The sequence below is a fragment of the Lepidochelys kempii genome, chromosome 1 (assembly GCF_965140285.1).
Source record: "Lepidochelys kempii isolate rLepKem1 chromosome 1, rLepKem1.hap1, whole genome shotgun sequence".
NCBI lineage: Eukaryota > Metazoa > Chordata > Testudines > Cheloniidae > Lepidochelys > Lepidochelys kempii.
The window spans coordinates 353,989,925-354,013,841 of NC_136380.1; the positions used below are offsets into that span (position 1 = coordinate 353,989,925).

At 43.9% G+C, this 23,917-nt stretch overlaps 1 protein-coding gene across 1 annotated transcript; it reads left to right on the plus strand.

Moving 5' to 3' along the window:
• The first annotated feature begins 2,265 nt into the window (after nt 1-2,265).
• LOC140905556 (guanylyl cyclase-activating protein 1) lies at nt 2,266-23,182 on the plus strand. Its single transcript, XM_073329083.1, has 4 exons — nt 2,266-2,463; nt 10,711-10,860; nt 15,527-15,617; nt 23,013-23,182. The coding sequence occupies exons 1-4, from the start codon at nt 2,266-2,268 to the stop codon at nt 23,138-23,140; spliced, it is 567 nt and encodes a 188-aa protein (XP_073185184.1). The 3' UTR covers nt 23,141-23,182.
• The last annotated feature ends 735 nt before the right edge of the window (nt 23,183-23,917 follow it).

The following is a 23,917-nucleotide window of genomic DNA, read 5'->3' on the forward strand; positions in this document are numbered from 1 at the left end:
GCCAGTGCATCTAAGTTGAGAGTGCTGTCCAGAGCGGTCAAAATGGAGCACTCTGGGATAGCTCCCGGAGGCCAATACCATCGAATTGTGTCCACAGTACCCCAAATTCGAGCCGGCAACGTCGATTTAAGCGCTAATCCACTTGTCAGGGGTGGAGTAAGGAAATCGATTTTAAGAGCCCTTTAAGTCGAAATAAAGGGCTTCACTGTGTGGACGGGTGCAGGTTTAAATCGATTTAACGCTGCTAAATTCGACCTAAAGTCCTAGTGTAGACCAGGGCTAAGGTGCCACCAGACTCCTTGTTATCAAAAGTTGTTGTCTTTTTTGATTGTGGAATTGTGGTGGTTTAGCTATCTAGTAAACTTCTCTTAAATAAATCCCAATTTTCATTCAAATTCTTTTGTCTAAATTTTTCCTCAGTCAGTTTTATAATTTTCCTTTTGGGAAATTAACACTCTTCACTCACCAAGGCTTGGTGCCAACAGGTTGGGGCAGTCCTCTGTTTGCTCATACTGAATGTAATCAAGTCATGGTCACTGGTCCCTAGGCAACCACCAAATTCAAATGAAATGATTAACTGAAGTCTAAAACAGAGTTCTCATGCTGAATATCTCTTTGTGTTACAAAATTTTATAAACTAGAATCTCTAATGGTATTTTACTATTGGCTGCATCAGACTTCCAACATGTTTCCCAAATTGATATCCTCCATAACAACATTCTTCTTTCCACATATCAGACAGGTGCTTGAGGAGTAACTCATCATGTTCTCCAGTTTGATTTGGTGATCTGTGTCTCACTCACTCTCACACACACACACACACACCCTCCAGTACCCCTCCTGGGCTTTGTTAGTTAGCATATTGTTAGTTAGTTGTTGTTAGTTAGTTAGCGTATTCAAGACCCTGTGGTTTATAGCTTCTAAAGCTAGAAGGCACCATTGTGAACATCTGCTCTGACCTTCTGTATAGCACGGGCCATAGAACTTCCCCAGAATTCCTAAAGCAGATCTTTTAGAAAAACATCCAATCTTGACTTTAAAATAGTCAGTGATGTAGACTCCATCACTGAGTTCTGAGTTATCAATAACTCTGAGAGGTAATGATGTCTTGTAGTCACCCCCTTACCTCATTTACCCACTCTATCCTTCCTAAACAGATTGTAGACAGTGATTATTAACATTCCAATCATGTAAACTGTGCCAACAGGTTTCAATAATGCCAATTATATAAAAAAAATTCTCATCAATCAGAATTTCCAATTCATCTTGTTTCCCAGAGTCCCAAAATTGATATATAAACAACTGGAAAAACTTCTCTTCATATTCTTTATCACATTGGTTCAATTTGTTCATGACACAGTGAGTTAGTTTGTACCACATTTGCCTCTTTAGCACCCTCCCCTTGCTTTGTTAGTATGATGAGAGCCATGTACAGTGAATATTTAGGTAGCCTTGTACATTTAGTATTGGCTCTTTGCTCGCAGAACTGGTGGCCACTGTTCCATATTTCATGTCAAAATTGAAGAGATGGTTCTTAGTTTAATTAAAAAGTGTTCTAGTCTTTTGTGAGGGACACTGTAGAAATAATGTAATGTGTGAATGGGGACTCTAAAGAGAGACCTGTTTGTGCGGAAGGGAAACTGGATGTGAGAAGATAGGCTGTAATGGAATCTCTAGGGTAGAGAAGGTTATTGCCCTTTGTGCCTATGAGTCTTCTCTGCCATGTATAGGACAGTTTCTGTGATATCAAAATCTCCCCATATGTGTTTTATACAAAGTTATCAAAGACTTTGACTCAGTCACTGTGAAGGCACAGAGAGGAGCAGATCACAGTTCTAATTCTTCATTATTTTTTTTTTACTGCAAACACCAACCTTCCACCTTTTTTGCCAGAAAGGTGTAATAACATCTTCATGTAAAATTAGACCAATGCATGGAAAACAAGGGCAATACCAAGACAGTCCCTCCTGCCAGTATCTGATTATCTCTCACCCCTTCTGATTTACTTCCTGAAATAGCAGTGCTTTGCTAGATTATCCTTCAACTTCTTTCCATTTCCAGGAGACTTTATATCATTGAGGCTTTAAGGTTTCTAAGTCAGCATAAGAGCAGATTAACAACTGTAATTGGCTTCTGGGAGGGTATATCCCTCACTTAAATGAGCTGATGTTGAGAGTGAAGGTGGAAGGCAGCAGGCAGAGGTTGCTTTGAGAACTGTAAGAGGAAGAGGTGATTCCAGAGGGCTCTTAGCATCCCACCACACAAATGGGGAGCAGTGGTAGTTCTACAGTAGATGATCTGCAAGCTGTTGAGATCCACCATTGGTACAAAAAGTTTATGACGGAGTGTCCATCGGGACAGCTGACTGAGCATGAATTTAAACAGTTCTTTGGGCTTCGGGGGCTGGATCCAGAGGCCAATGAGTACATCGAACAGATGTTCCGCACTTTTGATATGAACAAGGTATGTTCTTACCCAACGGGAAACTTAGACAGCCTTGTACAGCTCACAAAGAAACCAAAGTATCACGGTTAGTGCAGTCGTGATTGCATCTCCAATTTTACTTCCAAATCTTGGTCAGCAGAATGCTTTTTAGCAGAGGCACCAAACTTAAACATCTGAATGTAAGAAATGTGCCTTAGGGAGAGAGATGGAGTTTAGAATATTGAAAAAGAGAGGGGAGCCTGACTGTCACATTACTGTTCATTGCTCTGGCAGGGTTAGTATATTTCAGGGATCCTGTGTATTTGTAGTATGTAGGAGTGCAAAATTATGCATTTTATGTTCCTTTTTTTGTATTCTTGGGTGATTCTCAGGTAAGAGAGGTACCTGTATCTTCTGCTATGGCACTTCATTGTCTGTCTTTCCTGAGTTTGGTCACCTGCATAATGAGCCCTCTTCTCAGGTGCTTGCAATAAGCTGCAGCGCATCTCTCTTGCTTCACTAATAGAGCATTGTAGGAAGTGGATGCAGGTTTAACCAGGCTCTTTCCAGCCCTTTTATTACAGTCCTGTAGTTTGCCCAGTATCAGATATCACTTGAGAATATGGAACACTAAAATAGATTTATTTGTAAACTTTACACAATGGGGCAGTTTCCAGACTGTTTGCAATTGAAATGACTGTCTTATGGATGTGTAGGGGGTCCAGCTTAGGGCTTTCAACAGAGGATAGAGAAATGGGGTCTGGAGCATCTATGAGGCAGGGTAGGACTCCTCCCTGCTGCCTGAAACCCCTGATTCCAAGGCTGATGCATCCCATGTAGCTACCTCCCTCCTACAAGCTCCTGACTATCTTAGGTGGCAAGCTAGAGAGGAGCATGTATCTGTGGGTCAAGGAGGGAACTAATCACTGGCAGATGTGAAATGGATAGATGACTGTAGTCAGGTTGGTAGAGGGAAAGAAAAGCACTGGGGGAAGGGAAATCAGAAGGTCTTGCAGGAATTACCAGGTGCAAGTGCTTCCCTAGTTGTCATCTCTTTATAGAGATGCTGAGGCATCCTCTGTCCTTTTGCTTTTACAGCATTTTTGGGAAGTACAATCAGTTTACAGTGGAGTACTTAAAAACTGAAAAGCACCAGAGCTGCCTTGGGGCCCAGTACATCCAAGTCATGAGCCATTGATTCAGTGGGTCTGGAGACGTAAAGGTAGCTGTCTGCTTTCATTTAGGAAAACAGTATGTCTCTAGCTCCCTTCCTTGTGACAACAGCCTTGAAAACGTAAATGGATGTAAATCAAGCTCTAAGGCTGAGAGAGATGAGCAGCTGCACTCATGTACAGTAGTACAGGGCTGAGGGTTCTACATAAATATCTCATATCCCAAAGAATCACTGTCCCTTCCTAAAATCCACAGGTCAGTCCTGTATCTAGAGTGGTGACCATGGTAAACAGGAAATTGTTTTGCAGGCCCACCCAAAAATGTTAAGACAGCTCAGACAAAGCCCTTTGCTTTCCAGAGTCGCTTTCTTGAGGTATTTTGGTACTGTGAGCAGTAGTGAAGAATGGGGATGTTCAGTAGGTTATTATTAATGATAAAAGAATATTATATATATTTCCAGTGCCTGGCACTATAGTGTTTAGGCAGCAGGTTGTGCAGTAAATATTAATTATTTAAAAGGGTACCTTTTTTTTATAAAATGACTAGATTTGAAGTTGGAGTAGTTAAATAAAGCCATAACAACGCAAGAGCAATGGGTGTGAAGCTGAGGTTTGGCAGGTCAATATAGGTGACCTCCCATCTCACACAGAATGTATAACACATCTCCCTTAATAAGTATGAAGGAAGCCTAATGTGTTGAGCTCTTGTTTAGGGTTATTACAGAGCATAGGACTAAGACTACGTGTAGCTTTGTAGTGAATGGCAACCATCTGTCTCGAAAGATGATGGTGTAAGCACCAAAGCTGTTGAGTTACCATTTGTTGTTCTGCAACATTGCGAGTGGCTAAAAAGGCAAATTCTTGAGTGACAGTCTTGCCACAGATAATGCAAACATAAAGCACAGAGCCTATGATGAAGCCTCATGCTTGAGGCCAGTTATGCATGCCTCTTTGCTTTCTTTGCTTTCCTCTTGCAACCACCTCTCTTTAGTTTCTTCGACTCCCTGATGAAGCACAGCCCTCCAATGTAGCCTGTTGCTAGCTGCAACTTCTCAGCTTGTAGTGTCAGTGTTGAACGTTTTCAGGTCCCTCTTGCAAACATCTTTGAACCTGAGCCTAGGTCATCCAAGCTTTCTAATGCATCCATGCATTGGTCTTGGGCATTGCAGACTGTGCAAGGCCAAGTGCTGTGTGCAGGCAGTGCTTGCTGTGGGTGCAGGAATATTTGACTGGTATTATAGACATGAGAGAGAAAAAAGCAGAAGGGTTAATAGTGGAAACAAATCAGTCCCTAGTGTGAGGAGCTGAATTACATAAGTGTCTCACCTAATACCAAAATTATCCTGGGGGACCTAAGAGCCAATTTTCCTGAACAGCTTAAGACTCTGAGAACTCTCCTGAGAGCAAACAGGCCAGGAAAAGCTAATTAATTTCTATACCTCACTGTTTAGCTCTTTCCATGTCTAGGACTTCTCTGTTAGGTCCCATCTAGTCCATTCCTCCTATGCCCACAGCTCGGGCTACTTCAGGATTGTTCCCTACACTCTGTTGCTTTCCCCAGCCTAATTGTAAATATCCTAAGTGATGGAGCTTCTACCTCTTCCCTTGAGAGACCATTCCAAAACCCAGTAGATGCTATTCAATAGTTCTTTCCTGCTATTCAAGCTACAACTGCCTTTTACATCCTATTATCCCTATGTCTTTAGGGATGAGAGATTCAAATATGGCATTTCTTTAATAGCACAAAAAAGTGGCCACCGGAACTTAGTGTAATATTTCTGAGTATTATCCATCTGCTGGTAACAGGAGCCAGTAACCTGGGGGCGGTGGAGTAAAATAGCAGTGATGTATTTAGCAGTATGGCATGCTCATTTAAAGGGGTGAGTCCCCTTTGTGCTTGGATGCCCTTTCTGGGACCAGGACAGAATAATGCATTGCTCCTCAGATTAGCTCTAGGTGTCTTGCATTTTGTCTCATATTTGGCACAGTCTATTTAATGCTTCAATAGAGGGCTGCCTGTCTAGAGCAGAGAGGCAATGGGTCACTGCAGGCTGTTGGTGGAGATCCCACCTGGCCCAACCTGAGGCAGAAATCCCCTTTCTCACATCACCTGTGGGCAAACTCTTCTTGAGAGACTCAAAGATTCAAAGAGTTTAAAGCCAAAAGGGACAATTAGATCATTTAGACTGACTTCTTGTATATCACTGGCCATTTGATTTCACCCACTTACCCCTGTATTGAGCCCAATAACTTGGGTATGACTAAAGCATAAGTTCTGTTTAGTCAAAGCAGGGTGGATAAAAGTCCATTTTAAAAAAAAATTAAAGGATTTTTTTTATTTAAATCAGATTTTTTAATTTAAATTAAATGTTCATTTTTAAAAACAAACCTATTTGAAATTATGACAATCTGTAGTAACTTTAGGCCTTAATATAATAAACTAATTTAAATTAAATTAAAAAAATGTCAAGCAGTACATTAGCTGCTGGAGCTTTAAAGAAATTCAGACTACTAAACTTAAGGAAGTCACTGGCTAAGCGCCTGGAACCAGAGTTGTTTGACTGCTAAACCAGCTTTTGACAACAGTAACCTTTTCTGCAGGTGCAGAGAGAATATTTTGTTCATATCAGTTTATTCAACAAGTTGAAGAAAATAGTCATTCAACTGAAAGTTGAGAAACTGATGGGGAATTGAAAAAGCAGGAAAGCTTCTTTCAATCCATGAATAAAAATGAGGTGTGAGAGGATGAGATCTAATAATTCTAAAATCTTGAAGGACATTGTGACCAGAAACAATCTGTTCATTTCATTAGCTATAGATAATACTTCCTTTGTTTAATAAGTTAATTTGATTTAAATGCAAAATATTTATACAACCATTTAAAAAGAAAAGGAGTACTTGTGGCACCTTAGAGACTAACAAATTTATTTGAGCATAAGCTTTCGTGAACTACAGCTCACTTCATCTGATGCATGCAGTGGAAAATACAGTGGGGAGATTTATGTACACAGGGAACATGAAACAATGGGTGTTACCATACACACTGTAATAAGAGTGATCAGTTAAGGTGAGCTATTACCAGCAGGAGAGCGGGGGTGGGGTGGGGAGGGAAACCTTTTGTAGTGATAATCAAGGTGGGCCATTTCCAGCAGTTGACAAGAACGTGTGAGGAACAGTGTGGGGGGGATGGGGGAATAAACATGGGGAAATAGTTTTACTTTGTGTTATGACACATCCACTCCCAGTCTTTATTGAAGCCTAAGTTAATTGTATCCAGTTTGCAAATTAATTCCTATTCAGCAGTCTCTCATTGGAGTCTGTTTTTGAAGTTTTTTTGTTGAAAATTTGCCACTCTTAGGTCTGTAATCGAGTGACCAAAGAGATTGAAGTGTTCTCCGACTGGTTTTTGAATGTTATAATTCTTGACGTCTGATTTGTGTCCATTTATTCTTTTACGTAGAGACTGTCCAGTTTGGCCAATGTAAGGTTCCCCGCCACCCCCACCCCCCCCGCCCTCCCAGCTCTCCTGCTGGTAATAGCTCACCTTACCTGATCACTCTTGTTACAGTGTGTATGGTAACACCCATTGTTTCATGTTCTCTGTGTACATAAATCTCCCCACTGTATTTTCCACTGCATGCATCCGATGAAGTGAGCTATAGCTCACGAAAGCTTATGCTCAAATAAATTTGTTAGTCTCTAAGATGCCACAAGTACTCCTTTTATTTTTGCAGATACAGACTAACATGGCTGCTACTCTGAAAACAGCCATTTAAGGTAGTTTTATTTAACTAATAAACATAATTTTAAAATGCTGCTTTTGTGCATTTTTAATTGAATTCCGATTTCCATCCAAATACAACTTGGCACAATCAATCAGTAAAAAAATTATTAATCTAATTAAATAAAAGATTTTATTTACCTTTTTCTAACATTAAAAAGTAAAAATAAAGAATCTGAATAAATATTAAGCTATATAATTGCTTAAGTAAAAGTCTCTCTCTCTCTCTCTCTCTCTCTCAATATATATATATATATATTGTGTGTGTGTGTGTGTCAGCCTGGTGAGCAAAAAGTGCCAAATTTAGAGTAAATGCTATAGTCAGTTACAAATCCACAGATTTTAATACTTACCAACCAATGAGAACAAACCTTTCTTTAGATAAATAACTGATAGTACAAATGCAAACAAGGTTATAATTGATTATTGAAATCAAGGTTTCTTGCTTGATTTTTCAAATCAAAGTGATCAATCTACTCTGGATTAAATCATGGGATCATCCAGAAAAGCATCCAGTCTTGATTTTAAAACATCAAGAGACTGAGAACTCACCACTTCCCTTGGTAGTTTATTCTAGTGTTTACTCACCCTCACTGTTAAAAATGTGTGCCTTATTTCTAATTTGAATTTATCTGTCTTCAGCTTCCAGGCATTGGTCTTGTTATGACTTTCTCCATTACATTAATGATCCCTATACTACTTGGTATTTTCTCTTGGTGAGGGTACTTATACACAGTAATCAAGTCACCTCTCAACTTTCGTTTTGTTAAACTAAACAAATTGAGCTTTAGTGCCACTCCCCCATATAGTGCCACTCCCCCAGTGCACCCTAGTCTGTCATTCCTATATACAGTATTATGTACCCTGGTATTACCATGTCCCATTGATTATCATTATTCTGCCAAGTTTCTGTAATGTCTATTATATCAATATCCTCATTTAATACCAGGCACCTTTTTGACCTTGCTTTCTCTAACATAAACACATAGCAGCAGGTATATTTACATTAAACAAATAATCCATACACCACCAAAACAAGACTTTCCACTGCACATGCTGCTTCCTGTGGGAAGAGGATGAGAGAATAAACATACAACATATGTGTGGTCACATTGCTTAATGTGCGGCTGGAATGTGCACAGATACTATGGTGAGGAATGCCATATAAGACTCTGAATAGAATGGAATAATGAATACACATACAGAGAGGCATTCGTCATACAGTAGTTTTCATAAGAGCAATTACATAATATTAACCAGACTTCATAAGCTGTAGAGACAGATCACCAAAATCATCATAGTTTCCAGCTCTCAGGAGGGAGTGCAAAATAGAGAGTCTGCACTCTGAGACTGTACCTAAGGACCCCAAGGTGGAGGGGCAATGGCTGGACTCTGTTTAGGCTCCAGATGCTTAAAACACCCTAGGGATCTAGTGGCTTGGGTTCCCACACAGGAGTATCATGGGTGGCCAGCAGGGGCAGGCCAATAATATCTGTGATGGGGTTAATTAACTTGCTGAACAATTTATATAGGGATGTGCTGGATTCTCTATCACTATAACCAGATTAGATATATTTCTAAAAGTTATGCTCTATTGCAGTGGTCCTCAACCTTTCCAGACTACTGTACCCCTTTCAGGAGTCTGATTTGTCCCAATTATCCCCAAGTTTCACTTCACTTAAAAACTACTTGCTTACAAAATTAGGCATAAAAATGCGAAAGTGTCACAGCATGCTGTTACTGAAAAATTGACTATTTTCTCATTTTTACCATATAATAAAATTAATCAATTGGAATATAAGTAGTGTACTTACATTTCATTATACAGTATATAGAGCAGTATAAACAAGTCATGGTCTGTATGAAATTTTAGTTTGTACTGAGTTTGCTAGTGCTTTTTATGTAGCCAATTGTACAACTAGGCAAATATCTAGATGAGTTGATGTACCCCCGGAAGATCTCTAAGTACCCTCAGGGGTACACATACCCCTGGTTGAGAACCACTGCTGCATTGCAACCAGATGTTATGGACTTGATGCAAGAATCAGTTGGTAACACTAAGGCCTGCATTATGTAGGAGGTCAGACTTGATCATAGTGGTCCCTTCTGGCCTTAAAATCTGTGAAGTCCCTTAGTACATTAGAATGCATGGCATCCAGATCCATGCTCTGATCTCAGCACAGGTGAATCCCTATTTGTTCCCCTGACTTCTGTCTCTGTCCTCTCTGAGGCAGAAATTAACCCCAGAAATAACTGCTGCACTCAGCTATAAACTAACACTTTTAGCTGGGTAGAGCCAGACCTCAGTTAGTACAAAGGACCATTCAGGGGCCCCTAGGAGGGGAAAGTCACACATGCCTCCCCACACCTCAGCAACAGTACAATGGACCAAGTCCCCTGTGCTTAAATATACAGAGGAATGCTCTCTAATCAGATTAGGAGTCCTATCAGCCCCTGGCCAAAGTTTCTTAATCCGAAAATAGTGTTACCTCTGCCACTGTCAGTGCGAGCTTGGAGTGGTGACTTCATCTCTGATGCATTGTCTGGTATCCATATTCATGGATGCCATGATGGTCAAGTCTCCTCTGCTGCATATGGACCATCCTCCCATCTTTCCTGTAAATATGCCCCATCCTGCTCCTTAGGCTGATACCCTAACCCCAAATTCAAGATACATTTGGGTCTCTTCCTCCTCCCAGCAATAGTAATGTGTGCTCTTGCCTAAGCCCTGTGGCTCCTGTCTGCAGTTCAGCCTCTGTGCCAGCTGATTGGCATGGACACAACCACTTGGGAATGGCTGAGCTCCTGCTCTGAACTGGCATTCCTCTCCTACAATGAGAGATGGGCTGACAGCAGGAAGTCAGGGGTGAGCTGTCATTCCAGTCCTCTAGCCAACCAGTGTTCTGGGGCTGGCTCTCCTGCCCCCTAATCAGTCATGGCTTTTGGGGAGAAGGACATGATCATGTACATGTGGAGTGAGGGCTTCATATCTGGAAAGCACTGAGCACAGGGGGCTATTATAAACATGTAAGAGATAATAATTACATGGAGCCTGTTTTCTCAAGTGTTCCAGAACCATTTTGTAGAAAAATCTGAAGTTGACCCATAACTGTCGCATGCATCCTGAGCAGAGCCAGGCTGCTGCCTGTTTCCTCTTCCCAACTTGGACTAAAGCCAGCCATTTTCTGCTAAGGCCAGGCTTCTGGTGCCCAGGCACTTAGCTACATCTTTCCCAGACTTGACCTTGCAGAGATATTAGCTATAGAGGCAGCGTTCTCTCAGCACCTATGTCTGTGAACTCTAACTCTCATGATCCCTTTCTTTTTCCCACAGGATGGGTATATCGATTTCATGGAGTATGTGGCTGCACTCAGCCTAGTTCTCCGGGGAAAGATGGAACAGAAATTACGTTGGTACTTCAAGCTCTATGATGTGGATGGCAATGGCTGCATTGACCGACATGAACTGCTCAACATTATTAAGGTGATAACACTGGGGGTTGTGTACACTTTGGCCCTCATTACTCTGTAAATCAGTGGGATGCCCACACTGAATCTCACCAGCGCTGGTGGACCAGCGGAGAATCCAGAGAGATTCCTGCTGTGCGCAGCTCTCAATTCTGGCCGCTTTCCCTGTCACAGATCCAGTAGAGCCACTCTTTTGGCCACGCACCAGACTCCTGTGAGGTGATCCAGCTACTGGATCTCGTGTTTAAGCCGCCAAAGTCTGAACTGAGTCTAGGCACTGCTCGAGCCTTAGGATTCTAGACACACTTTCAGGATGCAGCTTCTCTATCAAGCACTCCCTACTAAGGATAGAGACCTTGTGGCCCAACTGCCTAGCCTCTCTTACCAAGGCTGATGCCTCCAGACTTCCTCTTAGTTCAAACACACTCTCTCCCTGAACTCCAGATGTTGTAGGTATTCTGGGACCCTCGTTTATTTTACCTCTTCAAGGGGCATATGGTAGGCATAGCACATATCACATGCAGACTTTCTTTGCACAGGTTTCCAAAACACCATTCTCTGTCTTTAATACTATGAGAAATACACAGGAAGTACAGGACCACAGAAAACAACAAACATCCTGAATGCACTGCCCCCACTCTAGCTCACCCTCCCCTTTGGGAGTTCTTGGGGGACATCTGAGTTCAGCTAGGAAGTCAGTTGGCTAACTATTGACTTAGTTCTAAGTAGCAGGTTTAAAATATTGAATCATTGAATCTATTGAATCATAGAATATCAGGGTTGGAAGGGACCTCAGGAGGTCATCTAGTCCAACCCCCTGCTCAAAGCAGGACCAATCCCCAATTAAATCATCCCAGCCAGAGCTTTGTCAAGCCTGACCTTAAAAACTGCTAAGGAAGGAGATTCTACCACCTCCCAAGGTAACGCATTCCAGTGTTTCACCACCGTCCTAGTGAAAAAGTTTTTCCTAATATCCAAACTAAACCTCCCCAATCTGCAACTTGAGACCATTACTCCTTGTCCTGTCATCTTCTAGCACTGAGAATAGTCTAGAACCATCCTCTTTGGAACCACCTCTCAGGTAGTTGAAAGCAGCTATCAAATCCCTACTCATTCTTCTCTTCTGCAGACTAAACAATCCCAGTTCCCTCAGCCTCTCCTCATAAGTCATGTGTTCCAGACCCCTAATCATTTTTGTTGCCCTTCACTGGACTCTCTCCAATTTATCCACATCCTTCTTGTAGTATGGGGCCCAAAACTGGACACAGTACTCCAGATGAGGCCTCACCAATGCCATTGGCCTTCTTGGCAACAAGGGCACACTGTTGACTCATATCCAGCTTCTCGTCCACTGTAACCCATAGGTCCTTTTCTGCAGAACTGCTGCCGAGCCATTCGGTCCCTAGTCTGTAGCGGTGCATGGAGTTCTTCTGTCCTAAGTGCAGGACTCTGCACTTGTCCTTGTTGAACCTCATCAGATTTCTTTTGGCCCAATCCTCCAATTTGTCTAGGTCCCTCTGTATCCTATCCCTACCTTTCGGCGTATCTACCTTTCCTCCCAGTTTAGTGTCATCTGCAAACTTGCTGAGGGTGCAATCCACACCGTCCTCCAGATCATTTATGAAGATATTAAACAAAACCGGCCCCAGGACCGACACTTGGGGCACTCCACTTGATGCTGGCTGCCAGCTAGACATGGAGCCATTGATCACTACCCTTTGAGCCCGACAATCTAGCCAGCTTTTTATCCACCTTATAGTCCATTCATCCAGCCCATACTTCTTTAACTTGCTGGCAAGAATACTGTGGGAGACTGTGTCAAAAGCTTTGCTAAAGTCAAGGAACAACACGTCCACTGCTTTCCCCTCATCCACAGAGCCAGTTATCTCGTCATAGAAGGCAATTAGATTAGTCAGGCATGACTTGACCTTGGTGAATCCATGCTGACTGTTCCTGATCATTTTCCTCTCCTCTAAGTGCTTCAGAATTGATTCCTTGAGGACCTGCTCCATGATTTTTCCAGGGACTGAGGTGAGGCTGACTGGCCTGGAGTTCCCAGGATCTTCCTTCTTCCCTTTTTTAAAGATGGGCACTACATTAGCCTTTTTCCAGTCATCCGGGACTTCCCCCGATCGCCATGAGTTTTCAAAGATAATGGCCAATGGCTCTGCAATCACATCCGCCAACTCCTTTAGCACTCTCGAATGCAGTGCATCCAGCCCCATGGACTTGTGCTCATCCAGCTTTTCTAAATCATCCTGAACCACTTCTTTCTCCACAGAGGGCTGGTCACCTACTCCCTTTGCTGTGCTGCCCAGTGCAGCCATCTGGGAGCTGACCTTGTTCGTGAAGACAGAGGCAAAAAAGGCATTGGGTACATTAGCTTTTTTCACATCCTCTGTCACTAGGTTGCCTCCCTCATTCAGTAAGGGGCCCACACTTTCCTTGACTTTCTTCTTGTTGCTAACATACCTGAAGAAACCCTTCTTGTTACTCTTAACATCTCTTGCTAGCTGCAACTCCAGGTGTGATTTGGCCTTCCTGATTTCACTCCTGCATCCCCGAGCAATATTTTTATACTCTTCCCTGGTCATTTGTCCAATCTTCCACTTCTTGTAAGCTTCTTTTTTGTGTTCAAGATCAGCAAGGATTTCACTGTTAAGCCAAGCTGGTCGCCTGCCATATTTACTATTCTTTCTACACATCAGGATGGTTTGTCCCTGTAACCTCAATAAAGATTCTTTAAAATACAGCCAGCTCTCCTGGATTCCTTTCCCCCTCATGTTATTCTCCCAGGGGATCCTGCCCATCAGTTCCCTGAGGGAGTCAAAGTCTGCTTTTCTGAAGTCCAGGGTCCGTATTCTGCTGCTCTCCTTTCTTCCCTGTGTCAGGATCCTGAACTCAACCATCTCATGGTCCCTGCCTCCCAGGTTCCCATCCACTTTAGCTTCCCATAATAATTCTTCCTGGTTTGTGAGCAGCAGGTCAAGAAGAGCTCTGCCCCTACTTGGTTCCTCCAGCACTTGCACCAGGAAATTGTCCCCTACACTTTCCAATAAATCAGTTTAAATTAGTTTGTCTGTGCACCACTGTATTGCTCTCCCAGCAGATACTGGGGTGATGGAAGTCCCCCATGAGAACCAGGGCCTGCGATCTAGTAACTTCCGTTAGTTGCCAGAAGAAAGCCTCATCCACTTCATCCCCCTGGTCCGGTGGTCTATAGCAGACTCCTGCCACGACATCACCCTTGTTGCTCACACTTCTAAACTTAATCCAGAGACACTCAGGTTTTTCTGCAGTTTCATACTTGAGCTCTGAGCAGTCATACTGCTTCCTTACATACAGTGCAACTCCCCCACCTTTTCTGCCCTGCCTGTCCTTCCTGAACAGTTTATATCCATCCATGACAGAACTCCAGTCATGTGAGTTATCCCACCAAGTCTCTGTTATTCCAATCACATCATAATTCCTTGACTGTGCCAGGACTTCCAGTTCTCCCTGCTTGTTTCCCAGGCTTCTTGCATTTGTGTATAGGCACTTGAGATAACTCGCTGATCGTCCCTCTTTCTCAGTATGAGGCAGGAGCCCTGCCCTCTCGCACACTCCTGCTTCCTCCCGGTATCCCACTTCCCCACTTACCTGAGGGCTTTGGTCTCCTTCCCCCAGTGAACCTAGTTTAAAGCCCTCCTCACTAGGTTAGCCAGCCTGCTTGCGAAGATAATAAGAATATAACTGTAGCTAGGCCACTAAGTAAGAGTGACCACAGCATAAATTAATGCAACATTCTGGGGGGAGAAAGGGTACCAAAAACACAACAAGGTGACACTCAACTTTAGCAAAAGACATTTTAAAAAGACTGAAGAAGGTTGCTAAAAAGTCTCTCAACTCAAAATGATCAAATTAAAATCCTTAGGATCAGCATGCTGGCCGTTGTCTGAGATAGCATCTTGAGTTGTATGGAACCTGCTCAGAGCCAACCTGGTAGTTTCTATGTTTCTAGGAGTGCTTTTTGTTATTTTCACTTGACACAAGGTTTGCAACCTTTTTCTTTTGGATGCATGTCCTTTGGGTTTACCTTTGTTGTCTCGTGTTTGGATTTCTATAAAGCACTCTGTGAGGCTGCACCTTAAATTAAATGAATAACTGCAACTAGTTCTGAATACGGTGGTCTGTTTATCCAGCAACGTTACCTCTGGAGAGCATGTGACCCCACCAGTGCTCTATGACTTTTCCTTGGTACAAACTGATTTCCAGGTAAAGTTCAAGGGGTGAATTTTAACCTCTAAAGACCTAAGTAATTTGGGTCCTGCCTTCCTGCCTCCGTCATTGTCTGATTCATGGGCAGTTGTTACCAGCTGCTTGGGCTAGTACTCCACTGTCTTGCATGAGTGGAGGCTGTTGGAGGGCATGCTCAGTGAGCATTAGTTGCCCATTCCATCCACCAGAGTCTGGATTTCATGCCCTTCAGGGCATGCTGTGAGGCTTGGTGGTTTCTCTAGGCTTTTCCCATGGAAACAGTGGGTGGGAGTGGGGAGACACCTTTGCTCATATTGAGGCCATTTGTGAGTGTTTTATATTCTGAGCCTGCACTATGAGGTGTGTGATTGATCAGTCCCACCCATGGTCCCATGGCAGCAGATTAATCCTGGGCCAGCTGCTTAGTTCCTCCTCTTCTCTTCCAGGCTATTCGTGCTATTAATGGCTGTGACCATGAAACTAGTGCGGAGGAGTTCACCAACCGAGTCTTCAATAAGATCGATGTCAATGGCGATGGTGAGATTCCTGTCTCTGCCTTCTTACTCAGCTCATCCGTCGGCCTCTCTCATTTCATCTTGCCAGCAATCCACTGGGACCCAGTCTCCTCCAATAGCCTCCTTGCTAACTTTATGCTCTCTTGTCTTTGATAAGATCTCTCACACCCCTCCATCTATGTCCTTTCCTGAAGCATTGCTTCCCTCATTTAATGCTTCTGTAACCCACACACCTCCTGGGTGTGGTGTTCTGTCCTAACTAGTGGCAACAAGACCACTTACAGAGAGAAAATGATTCTGCTCTACAGCCTGAGTTAACAGCCAGTTGGCTTTTAGCTCATGCAGTCGAGGCTAATGCACAAAGCTCCAGAGGTCCCCAGTTTGATCCTGCCCGACAATGACTGGGGACTGTTGGCATTATACTTCCCTTTCTGAATGCTCTGTTGATTGGCATTGATTATATTATCCTCCTTTCAGTCTTCATTAATCAAGTCCCATATCTGCCGCTCCATTATCTTGTCTGGGATCGCTGTCAGACTGAAAGATCTATAATTACCTGAGTGGGGAGGTTTTGGGGGGATACTGAAGGTGGGGGAGATCATCATGAGGTATGAAGGGTTTGGGATCAGAGAGGGTGGAGCAGAGAGTTCATGGGCAACTTTTTCAGCTGGACACAAATGAATGGGAAGCCTGTGAGCATGACAGGCTCTAATATGGGGCAACAAAAAATGATAAAACAATCAAGGGTAGAGAAAAGGTTTGTATATCGGAAGAGGAGAGGGGAAGAGAACTGATCAAGCCAGGAAGTGAAAGTCACACCTGCCAGGAGCCCTGCCTTGTCTGGACCAGTTCCAGCTTTTGGACATCTGTCTTGGGAAGCTGGAGTCTAGGCTAATACCCCAGTATTGTGGTAGGTAAGCTCCACACTTTCTGCAGCCCCTCTACTCCAAATAGTTCAGGTGTCTTGAGCTACTAAGTGTCAGTACATGGCCCATTGCCCCTCTGGAAGGACACAAGTCTGATGTGAGTAAAGCCAACTGCTGGATTCCACATGCACTTACATCAACCATGTCGGGGAAAAGCTGAATCGCTGTTCCAAGCTCTGGATCTTTAAAGTACACTCCCAGGTGCACAATGTGTATCTTTCACCCTTCCTTGGGATGTGGGGCTCAGCAGTCCAGCTGCCTTAGACCTGTTCCCTCAGAGTTCCACCTCGCTGTGGGAGCACTGAGCTTCTCAATTAACCTTTTCAGGGACAATGTGGCCAGCAAGCAAGGAACACAGACCTAGTCAAGGACTCTTAATCACTATCAATTTATGCTTAGGAAAGCACTAGAGAGTTACAGATCTGTGCAAAATAACAAACAGTCCTGAGATGCACTCTGAGGTCTGGTCAGCATTTCAGGGAGGTAGCATCCCTCTTCTAGCCTGAACTTCTGACAGGTGGTGACCACTCTGTCAGAGAAGCCCCCTCCTTGAATCTAGGTTCTGCCAAGTACCCAGCTGGGAAATGCCAAACTGTTATGTGAGTCCTACATGAAGAAAACCATTATCTCTTGAGCTGGGCAGTCACTGAGAGTTTTTCAAAGTTGATGGCTCCATCATCAATAGGCCTCTACAAGGTGTCCCATGTGCCTCCTGAGTGTGGCAGTGTCTGGAACAGACAGACCTTATCCAGGCCAGGCTGTTTTTTTAACCTAGAACACAAAATGGCAGCTAGAGTACAAAAATGGAGTTTACAAAACAAAAGGTCACTCAGTTTGATACAGCCGTATCCCACTCTGTCACACTAGATTTTATTTTTTTGAACAGGCAGCAGAGCAGCATCAGCTACTAGTTCTTTTCCCAGGCTTGTGGTAGAGATTTTCACATTTTGAAGAGTGTTGATGTTCATTGGCAAAATGCAGAACTGTCTCAAGCCAAGGTTCGAACAGACACTTCAAGAGGTATTGGATGGTTATATGGATAATAAGCATATTCATAATTACAACAGTGAAGACTAACAAAAGAGATATAAAAGAGTTATAAACTTCCTGCTTTAGGGCTTCAGCCACTCTCTAACTATTGGGGGTTAGGAGGAGTCTTTCCTGTGGACAGATTATCCTATAGCTTCCTAAAGTGCAAATTCATGCACTTAGAAACTAACAACAAGAATTTCTGCTGTAGGCTGAGGCAGGGTGTGTGTGTCAACAGTGGAAATGACAGAGGGTGAGAACAACTTGTGTGTATTAATCAACTGCAGCATGCCTATGAGGCTCCAACATAATGGGGCTATAAAAAAGCAAATGCAATCCTAACATGTATCAGGCGAAATATTTTTCCAGTAGAGAGAGGGAAATATTTATGCTGTTTTATGAAGTACTGGGAACACCTTATCTGGAATATTGGGTACAGTTCTGGTCACCATGTTCAAAAAAAGGTTAATTCAAATTGGAACAGGTGCAGAGAAGGGCTACCAGGATGACTGGGGAATAGAGAACATAAGAACAGCTACACTGGGTCAGACCAAAGGTCCATCTAGCCCAGTATCCTGTCTTCCAACAGTGGCCAATGCCAGGTACCCCAGAGGGAATGAACAGAATAGGTAATCATCAAGTGATCCATTCTTTGTCACCAATTCCTAGCTTCTGGCAAACAGACGCTAGGGACACCATCCCTGGATAATAGCCATTGATGGACCTATCCTCCATGAATTTATCTAGTTCTTCTTTGGACCCATCTCATGTGAGGAGGCTAAAAGAGCTTGGCTTGTGCACCCTAGCAAAATTAAGGCAGAAAAAGGATATAAAAAAGGATGTCTTCATAAATACATCAGGAGAGAAAAAACAAAGAGAGAGAAGAACTGTTTAAGCAATGTTGGTACAAGAATAAATGTGTATAAATTTAGTCTGGAAATAATAATAAATTATTAATAAATTTAGTCTGAAAATTAGAAGGTTTCTATCAGAGTAATGAAGTTCTGAAACAGTCATCCAATAGGAGTAGTGGGTACAAACAAACTAACTAGCTCCAGGGTGGATCTTGAAATACATTATTAACAAGATTATATGCCAGGGTTTCCTGTAATTACAGGGAACGGATTTGATGACCCAGGAGGCCCTTCCAATCCTAGGTCCCTAATGTGAGGCTTCCTGACTCTTCCCCCTAAGCATCGGAGAAAGGACACTGGACTAGATGGACCATGAGTCTGATCCAGTCTTGCAATTCCTGTGTTCCTAGAAGCCAGCAACTCCTGGCAATCTCTCTGTCTCCAGTGAGGATTGTAGGACTCAGCATTACACAGAATCCAGCCTTTTGAGACAGGAGAGGGAGATATTGGCAAAAATCCAATCAATTTTTTCTCTCTAAGAAAAGGAGTACTTGTGGCACCTTAGAGACTAACCAATTTATTAGAGCATAAGCTTTCGTGAGCTACAGCTCACTTCATCAGATGCATATCGTGGAAACTGCAGCAGACTTTATATATACAGAGAGAATATGAACCAATACCTCCTCCCACCCCACTGTCCTGCTGGTAATAGCTTATCTAAAGTGATCATCAGGTGGGCCATTTCCAGCACAAATCCAGGTTTTCTCACCCTCCACCCCCCCACACAAATTCACTCTCCTGCTGGTGATAGCCCATCCAAAGTGACAACTCTTTACACAATGTGCACGACAATCAAGTTGGGCTATTTCCTGCACAAATCCAGGTTTTCTCACATCCCCCCCACCCCCATACACACACAAACTCACTCTCCTGCTGGTAATAGCTCATCCAAACTGACTCTTCAAGTTTAAATCCAAGTTAAACCAGAACATCGGGGTGGGGGGGGGGGTAGGAAAAAACAAGAGGAAACAGGCTACCCTGCATAATGACTCAGCCACTCCAAGTCTCTATTTAAGCCTAAATTAATAGTATCCAATTTGCAAATGAATTCCAATTCAGCAGTTTCTCGCTGGAGTCTGGATTTGAAGTTTTTTTGTTTTAAGATAGCGACCTTCATGTCTGTGATTGCGTGACCAGAGAGATTGAAGTGTTCTCCGACTGGTTTATGAATGTTATAATTCTTGACATCTGATTTGTGTCCATTTATTCTTTTACGTAGAGACTGTCCAGTTTGACCAATGTACATGGCAGAGGGGCATTGCTGGCACATGATGGCATATATCACATTGGTGGATGTGCAGGTGAACGAGCCTCTGATAGTGTGGCTGATGTTGTTAGGCCCTGTGATGGTGTCCCCTGAATAGATATGTGGGCACAATCGGCAACGGGCTTTGTTGCAAGGATAAGTTCCTGGGTTAGTGGTTCTGTTGTGTGGTATGTGGTTGTTGGTGAGTATTTGCTTCAGGTTGCGGGGCTGTCTGTAGGCAAGGACTGGCCTGTCTCCCAAGATTTGTGAGAGTGTTGGGTCATCCTTTAGGATAGGTTGTAGATCCTTAATAATGCGTTGGAGGGGTTTTAGTTGGGGGCTGAAGGTGACGGCTAGTGGCATTCTGTTATTTTCTTTGTTAGGCCTGTCCTGTAGTAGGTAACTTCTGGGAACTCTTCTGGCTCTATCAATCTGTTTCTTTACTTCTGCAGGTGGGTATTGTAGTTGTAAGAAAGCTTGACAGAGATCTTGTAGGTGTTTGTCTCTGTCTGAGGGGTTGGAGCAAATGCGGTTGTATCGCAGAGCTTGGCTGTAGACGATGGATCGTGTGGTGTGGTCAGGGTGAAAGCTGGAGGCATGCAGGTAGGAATAGCGGTCAGTAGGTTTCCGGTATAGGGTGGTGTTTATGTGACCATTGTTTATTAGCACTGTAGTGTCCAGGAAGTGGATCTCTTGTGTGGACTGGACCAGGCTGAGGTATACCTTCAGATCAGCGGCACTGCTATGGGTACCCGCATGGCCCCACAGTATGCCAACATTTTTATGGCTGATTTAGAACAACGCTTCCTCAGCTCTCGTCCCCTAAAGCCCCTACTCTACTTGCGCTATATTGATGACATCTTCATCATCTGGACCCATGGAAAAGAAGCCCTTGAGGAATTCCACCATGATTTCAACAATTTCCATCCCACCACCAACCTCAGCCTGGTCCAGTCCACACAAGAGATCCACTTCCTGGACACTACAGTGCTAATAAACAATGGTCACATAAACACCACCCTATACCGGAAACCTACTGACCGCTATTCCTACCTGCATGCCTCCAGCTTTCACCCTGACCACACCACACGATCCATCGTCTACAGCCAAGCTCTGCGATACAACCGCATTTGCTCCAACCCCTCAGACAGAGACAAACACCTACAAGATCTCTGTCAAGCTTTCTTACAACTACAATACCCACCTGCAGAAGTAAAGAAACAGATTGATAGAACCAGAAGAGTTCCCAGAAGTTACCTACTACAGGACAGGCCTAACAAAGAAAAAAACAGAACGCCACTAGCTGTCACCTTCAGCCCCCAACTAAAACCCCTCCAACGCATTATTAAGGATCTACAACCTATCCTAAAGGATGACCCAACACTCTCACAAATCTTGGGAGACAGGCCAGTCCTTGCCTACAGACAGCCCCGCAACCTGAAGCAAATACTCACCAACAACCACATACCACACAACAGAACCACTAACCCAGGAACTTATCCTTGCAACAAAGCCCGTTGCCGATTGTGCCCACATATCTATTCAGGGGACACCATCACAGGGCCTAACAACATCAGCCACACTATCAGAGGCTCGTTCACCTGCACATCCACCAATGTGATATATGCCATCATGTGCCAGCAATGCCCCTCTGCCATGTACATTGGTCAAACTGGACAGTCTCTACGTAAAAGAATAAATGGACACAAATCAGATGTCAAGAATTATAACATTCATAAACCAGTCGGAGAACACTTCAATCTCTCTGGTCACGCAATCACAGACATGAAGGTCGCTATCTTAAAACAAAAAAACTTCAAATCCAGACTCCAGCGAGAAACTGCTGAATTGGAATTCATTTGCAAATTGGATACTATTAATTTAGGCTTAAATAGAGACTTGGAGTGGCTGAGTCATTATGCAGGGTAGCCTGTTTCCTCTTGTTTTTTCCTACCCCCCCCCCACCCCGATGTTCTGGTTTAACTTGGATTTAAACTTGAAGAGTCAGTTTGGATGAGCTATTACCAGCAGGAGAGTGAGTTTGTGTGTGTATGGGGGTGGGGGGGATGTGAGAAAACCTGGATTTGTGCAGGAAATAGCCCAACTTGATTGTCGTGCACATTGTGTAAAGAGTTGTCACTTTGGATGGGCTATCACCAGCAGGAGAGTGAATTTGTGTGGGGGGGTGGAGGGTGAGAAAACCTGGATTTGTGCTGGAAATGGCCCACCTGATGATCACTTTAGATAAGCTATTACCAGCAGGACAGTGGGGTGGGAGGAGGTATTGGTTCATATTCTCTCTGTATATATAAAGTCTGCTGCAGTTTCCACGATATGCATCTGATGAAGTGAGCTGTAGCTCACGAAAGCTCATGCTCTAATAAATTGGTTAGTCTCTAAGGTGCCACAAGTACTCCTTTTCTTTTTGCGAATACAGACTAACACGGCTGTTACTCTGAAACCTTTTTTCTCTCTGTGTTCATGGAGGATGTAGAACTGGTGCCAGAAATTTTCCAAGAGAGAAAGTGGAATTAGGGATGGAAACCAGGGTCCCAGCTAAATGAGGATTGGGGGAATTGGAGCTTGGGATAATAAAAAGTCACTTGGGCCAGGGCAGGCAGTAGAGCCACAGGAGGTATGTCACTTTAGCTTAAATAGGTTTTCTGTCCTCTGGCCTTCCCTCTCTTACTCTCTCCTGTTCCCCCAACATAAGCCCCATTCAGTTGCCTCCCTGTGAATTCCAAAAGAGGCCCATTCCCTGAACGTTATCTTTGCCGCTCCCATGCATCTGCTGGCTGCCTTGCCTGCGTGGAGCCTCTCCAAGCTGCCTGCTTCTGTTGCGTCTTAGCCTTCTTAGCAGGAGCCAGTAGTGGCAGAGGTGGGCACAGCAGTACTTCAGGCTAGCCCTGGGAGACTCAGGCAATGTCAACTCACTGTTTAGAGCAGCTTCCCCATGGCCCTTCCTCCTTGGCCCCACAGACCTTCCCTTCTGAATGATCCACTGCCCTGTAATGTAGCCCCAAGTGGCCTGTCTCTGGAGAGGAACTAGTTTCTTATGAGTTAACTCCTTTTTGGGAAGGAGGCAGGCACCAAGGTCAGACTTGCACGGAGATAAAGGAGGCTCCAGACCTACCAACACTGCCAATTCTGGTGGCTTCAAAATGGGCAGGCTGTTTGGTACTTCCAAACACTGACTTGGGGGGGGGCACTGATTGATTGTGCAGGGGGCAATTATTCCCACCTTTCTCTGCCCCAGACACGAATGAGAGTGACCTGGTGTGATCTGTCTCTGTCTGAAACAGGCGAGCTTTCACTGGATGAGTTTGTGGAAGGAGCCAGGAAAGATGAGGAGTTCATGGAGGTGATGATGAAGAGCTTGGACCTGTCACACATTGTGACCATGATCAACAACCGGCGGCACAGTGTCTAGAGCCATCTCGGAGAGAGAGCGGTGTGTGAAAGAGAGACTACAGATGGGTGTGCAACTAGGTAAAGAAGTTGGGGGTGAGAATAAAACAGATAATGTATGTGGGTTGAGCGAGATGTGGTTCTCTGTGTGTGTGTTTTCTTTTGCGTGTCTGTGTGTGCTTGAACACATTCTGCAACTCAGACACATACACACAACACTGGTTCAGCAAACTTGGACCCCTGTGATGCTATTTGATTGGCCTCCTGAGCCAAAAGGACCAAGTGCACACCTTTCTCCCCTCCATCTGCCCCAGATTGCTCTGACATGCGCAATAACACGGAGAGTGTCAAACCCATGGGGTGGGGCATATGTAATGTGTCCAGAACATATGTTTGTGTCTGTGGCAAAAACTTGGAGAAAAGTGAGGCTGGAAAGCCCCAGGGGATTCAGCTTTTATTAGCATAGAACTCTGTCAGCACAAAGCAACTCATGTTTCACTTGATGTGGCATTGGTGTGAGTGCACTAATGGTCCTGATAGCACTTCATCCTCCCTTGGTTGGGTGAAGCGCACATGTGCTGTAGGTTTGGCAGCCTGTCTGAACTGGCCCTGCTCACACAAAGCCAACTAGCTAGAAGAAACAAATTAACCACTAAGTCAGTGGTTCCCCAAACTTTTTACTAAGGTGACTCATCAACTGCATTTTTATCTTTTTTATGACCCCCCCCTTTACATATATACACCCTCCTCCCCGATACCTCCCTGCCTGGTATAGTGGAGAGGTCATGGGAGAGGCTGC